General features: G+C 45.2%; 1 protein-coding gene across 1 annotated transcript; it reads right to left on the reverse strand.

The window, feature by feature from the left end:
* Positions 1 to 365: 365 nt before the first annotated feature.
* Positions 366 to 2,825, reverse strand: LOC123583477 (mast cell protease 4-like). Its single transcript, XM_045450571.1, is given in 6 exon segments — positions 366 to 586; positions 1,032 to 1,223; positions 1,226 to 1,277; positions 1,513 to 1,648; positions 2,095 to 2,245; positions 2,771 to 2,825. Coding segments are annotated over 6 exon segments (732 nt in total). The 3' UTR covers positions 366 to 440.
* Positions 2,826 to 4,243: the final 1,418 nt, after the last annotated feature.

Consider the following 4,243-nt stretch of genomic DNA (forward strand, 5'->3'; position numbering starts at 1 on the left):
GAGGAAGAAAAGGAGGCAGTGGGGGAAGAAGGTAAATTAGTGCCAACATTACTTTGGATGTTAAATCCAAAGTGTGCAGATCAAATTTTTTTCTTCAATAATCCATAATACCACACAGTGCACAGGGAGATAAGTAGGCAAGATTATTAATCTGGTAAGAAAGGAGCCCAGAACAATTCTCCATTCAAGCCATAGAAGGATATCTGGACTCCTCCGTCAGAGCAGACCAGCTCTGTGGGAGAGAGAAGAGTCTCACGCACATAAGTATGCTGAAGGCAGCATTTTTATTGAAGTTTGCTGGGGATACAATCAGTAGGGGCTTTGTGTGCCTCTGAGAGCCTCCCTGGGCTCAGGCTGGGGTCAGGTTCTGTGGAACCCAGGGCTACTCAGGGAGGCCTCGGGCTTTGGGATTCTCACTTAGGCTGGTCAGGCTTCTGTGGCTACTGTTTCTTCAAGATTTTATTAATCCAAGGCACATATGGGGAGATTCGAGTGAAGACAGCAGGGGGTTTTGCATCTGTACGTCCATAAGACACAATACCTTGGGCCACCCCTGCACAAAAAAGGGGGCCCCCAGAATCCCCCTGTGGGTTAGAGAAAGCAGATCATGAACAGGGAACGTCCTTCTCACCCTACTGTCACTTCATCTGGGTTCTATCAGCAACCTGGCTAGTGCCAAGATACCCTAGAGTCAGATCAGGAATCCTGGTTCCTCATGGAGTCATAAGTTAGGGGTTTAATGTCTCTGGCATGGAACCATAAGCCTAGATCCTGTCCTCTCCATCTCTTTTCTTTCTCTCCTGAAGACCTGTCAGCCAGGTCTTCAACTAGATGAGAGGGTCAGAGGCAGGACTTGGGTATGTGAGAATGGAACCCAGAAGGAGGATTCTAGTTCCCATCGTGCTAGAAACCCACAAACTCAGACACCAGTCACTGTACTGGGGACTTCGTGACCCCACATCCTCCCAGGAGGATGCTGTCTCCCAGGGACCGTTGTGAGGAGAAAGTGTAGGTGTGTGGTCACCTTGTATTCGATCTTGTCTTCCTGGGATTGCCCACACAGATTTGTAATTTATGGCTGTAAAACATATAGTGGTTGCAGGCCTTGGCATCCATGAGTCTCAACTTCACCTCCCTCAGAGTATCTGACACCGGCTCCATCACTCCCATTCTTCCCCAGCCAGCTGCCCTGCACATTCTCCCAGGTGGAATGAAGGTAGACCAGTGGGCAGGGAGATTGTCCCCATGGCGTGGGTCAGCTTGGCTCTCGTTTGTAGCTGTGAGGGAGGGAGAGTAGATGGACCTCCTGTCCCAGAGAAAGTGGGGGGTGTGCTGTGGTAGAGGCTCCCTGGGTAGGGCCAAGAGTTTGTCCCCAGTGGGATGGTGATGACATGGAGTGGGATGAGGGTGGGTCCCGAGGACATGGGTTGAACAAGGGAGAATGAGAAATGCACAGGTTAGGAGAAAAGTTCAAGAAGGGGGAATGGGAAAGTGCTGGAAGGCTAATGGCACCTTCAGTAACATGATGTCATTAAGGTTGGTGAAAAAGTTGTAATTTGGGTGAACTATTTGTTCTGAGACTTCCAGCTTCTGCCATGTGGATACTTCCTGTTTTATGTCATGAGATCCCAGAGTGACAGTAATTTTCCTGTTGAGAAGGAGGAGAGAGGCAGGAAAAGGTGCTGGTCTTCTGAAAAGGGTTCATTCTGAGTAAGGAGACATCAGGCTCTCTTCTTTCCCAGTACAAGGCAAGACCTGAGGAGCTCAGGTCTTAACTGAGGACAGAAGTCCCCCCTCCCACCCTGGGATCATAGTGGGTTCAGGAAGGGCCAGGCCCTGGCAGCTGCATGGGACTGAGCGAGCTCAGCTGGCTGGCATCAGGACAGAAAGGCAGTGTTAGCTTGCTGTGACCTGGCTGGTTTTTGGAGGTGGAGACAGCAAATGAAAATGGGCTGGTCCCTCCCAATATGCATTGCTGATCATCTTGAGATGAGCAGGACACAAGAATTTCTCCTTAGGCCACTTTGAAGTTGCGTGTAACTCTGGCACCTACAGCTCCTCATGTGAAAAGAGAGTAGGTCAAAGTTTTCTTACCTTCCTTTACAATGAGTGGCTGTCATCACAAATTCTTGACTTACGAGAAACCCACCACAGCTGGCAACATAACCCTGGTCAGTGATGATTTCCAGATGGGCCATATAGGGGCAGGGGTGTGGCTTGGACTCAATGCCACTGATGATTTCCACTGAAACAGAGAACCCCAGGTCCCTAAACGCAGGCTCCCTTGCCTTGGGATAGAGCACTGGGTGAGGGAAAGGAGGTGGAAGCTGAGGACCCACAGAGCTTTTACCTTACTTCTAATGGAGCTCAGACCTCTGTGTGTCCTTTTTGCTGGTTTCTTGACCCTAATCCGCCTTGTCAACTGACCCTCACCCTACTTTCAGAACACGATGGTTAGTCTTGATTCTGAGCTGTCATTTAAACGTTTCTTCAGGTCTCTATCCTGACCTCTTCCACCTGAGAGCAAGCACCAAGAAGAACCATGAATCAGAATTGTGGCTATTTTCAGGAAAGTGGGTTAGGAGGAACTTCCAAAGACAGTTTTCTGATTCTTTCTTCACCCAAGTCTTCTCATCCCAGGGAAACTGTCATAAACTGCAGGGAAAGAGTCTGACCCTTCCAGGTGGAGATTTCCCCCTAGAATACTTGTCATGGAACTTGTAGCCTGACTTAAGGGCTTCTTTAACAGGGGGTTACACCCTAGACTCACCACCTCCAGCTTCAGGAGGCAAAAGAAAGGCCAACAAAAGGACTAGGACCTGCATTTTCCCAGTGACAGTGTCCATGGTGAGCTTCTTCTGTCCCTTGCCCCTGCTTTTATAACCCCAGAAGTAGAAGGAAGAGGAGGACTGGAAACCACAGAAACCACCTAGTCACATTTTTGTCTTTCACTTTGGCCTGGCTAGCTTCCTCATCAGAAAGTCTTATGACCCTTCTCTCTGCTCTGCTGGTGTCGAGGCTATGGTCAGAGCCCAAGAGTTCTGTTTACTGGGACGAGGCATGCACCTTTCTCATCTAATGCAGTTCTCTTGAGGCAGCATAGTAACACAGATGAAGGGGTTTTAATTTTTTAAAATTGTATTTATTTTTATTATTGAAGTATAGTTGCCATATCATGTTATGTTAGGTTTCAGGCATACAACACAGTGATTCAACAATTCTATACGTTACTCAGTGCTCCCCATGATAAGTGTACTCACCATCCATCACCATACAGTATTATCACAATCTTATTGACAATATTCCCTATTCTCTCTTCAGGACTGATATATTTCACAAAATATAAATAAGAATGTATAAATATATGTAAAATTTATTTATAAAATATAAGGATGTATAAATAAAATATATTTATAAAATATAAATATAAATTTTATAAATAAGGAGGTTTATACTTCTTAACCCCCTTCACCTGTTTTGCCCATTCCCCACTGACTTCTTTTCTGGCAACCACCAATTTGTTCTCTGTATTTAAGAGTCTGTTTTTGGGGCACCTGGATGGCTCAGTTGGTTAGGCTTCTGACTCTTGATATTAGTTCAGGTCATGATCTCACAGTTCCTGAGATAGAGATCCAAAATACGTCAGATCTGAAACTCGTACTTTTTCCATTCCACTAATCTGAACAACAAGGAATGTGGGATGAAGGGTTAGTCTAGTAAATGGAGAAAGGAATGGAATGTATCAAGAAGAACACTTGTGTTCTCTAGAGGCTGTTGGGGTTTTCCCCTTGTGCACTGAGGGTCACACTTGGTTTGGTAACAAAATGATATCTCAGTTGTCATTATTTGAGATATTACTCTAGGCTTTCATTCTTTTATGTGCCTTGAGAAAGAAAAAAGTTGTTCTTGATTAAATAATAACATGCCATTGGTTACAAGATTCATTCTTATTGTAAAGGGGTTAAAATGTAGAATATTGGGTATCTTGGAATCAATGAAATATGGTATATTCCAAGCACCTCCTTCACCCTGACACCAATCCTGAGAACTATTACTGTTTCCATTTAACAGATGAGGAAACTGAGGCTCATAGAATTTGAGTCACTTGACAAGATGTCAAAGCCAATACATATCAGAATTAGGTGTCAAACTCCATATCTTCCGTATATGGATATATCTTTCCATATATCACCCTGCTTTCCTAGACCGTAAAAACAAAACAACAACAATGAGAAGGATCTAG

This window comes from Leopardus geoffroyi, chromosome B3, assembly GCF_018350155.1.
Source record: "Leopardus geoffroyi isolate Oge1 chromosome B3, O.geoffroyi_Oge1_pat1.0, whole genome shotgun sequence".
NCBI classification, from domain to species: Eukaryota; Metazoa; Chordata; class Mammalia; order Carnivora; family Felidae; genus Leopardus; species Leopardus geoffroyi.